The 532-nt window shown below is 31.4% G+C and overlaps 1 protein-coding gene across 1 annotated transcript in view; it reads right to left on the reverse strand.

Moving 5' to 3' along the window:
- The window catches only part of LOC107566332 (gamma-glutamyl hydrolase-like), a 2,737-nt gene extending 2,696 nt beyond the window's left edge, over positions 1 to 41 (reverse strand). The window contains exon 1 of the mRNA XM_016251752.1: positions 25 to 41. Within this exon, the coding sequence (XP_016107238.1) occupies positions 25 to 41 (17 nt within the window). The remainder of the gene's footprint in view (positions 1 to 24) is intronic.
- Positions 42 to 532: the final 491 nt, after the last annotated feature.

A 532-nucleotide genomic window follows, 5' to 3' on the forward strand; every position in this document is an offset into this window, starting at 1 on the left:
TTGTTTTCCCATTTATTGACTGACAGCTCTCCTGTCCTCATATTGAAAGAAATTATTAGTAAGGTGCAGATGCATTGTGTGCCCTGTCTAAACATGATATTTAGTTTAGTTCTAGATTAAATGTGAACATGCATTTACTGATTTCACGTGCACAAAAACAAATTCAGTATTCCTCAAAATGAATAAAAACAGGGAACTGCAAACTCAGAAATGATGCAAACCTGCAATAATTAAACCTGTTAAATAACACAAATACACTTCATATGATTGATCTCACTGATGACCTTTGATGGTCCCATACGAATAAGCAGTAAGTAAAAACAACAAACGTTGTTGTTTTTTAATTGCTCAAATAAAATTGTTATTAATTTATTTTTGTTAGCAAGCCCAGCCCTGGTGAGAAATAGTAATGCACAAGTAATATAATGCATTACTTTCCATAAAAAGTAACGAAGTAACGCAATTAGTTACTTTTTTTAGGGAGTACCAATATTGTAATGCATTACTTTTAAAAGTAACTTTTTCCAACACT

The sequence above is a fragment of the Sinocyclocheilus grahami genome, unplaced genomic scaffold (genome assembly GCF_001515645.1).
Source record: "Sinocyclocheilus grahami isolate Dianchi unplaced genomic scaffold, SAMN03320097.WGS_v1.1 scaffold1070.1, whole genome shotgun sequence".
Classification (NCBI taxonomy): domain Eukaryota; kingdom Metazoa; phylum Chordata; class Actinopteri; order Cypriniformes; family Cyprinidae; genus Sinocyclocheilus; species Sinocyclocheilus grahami.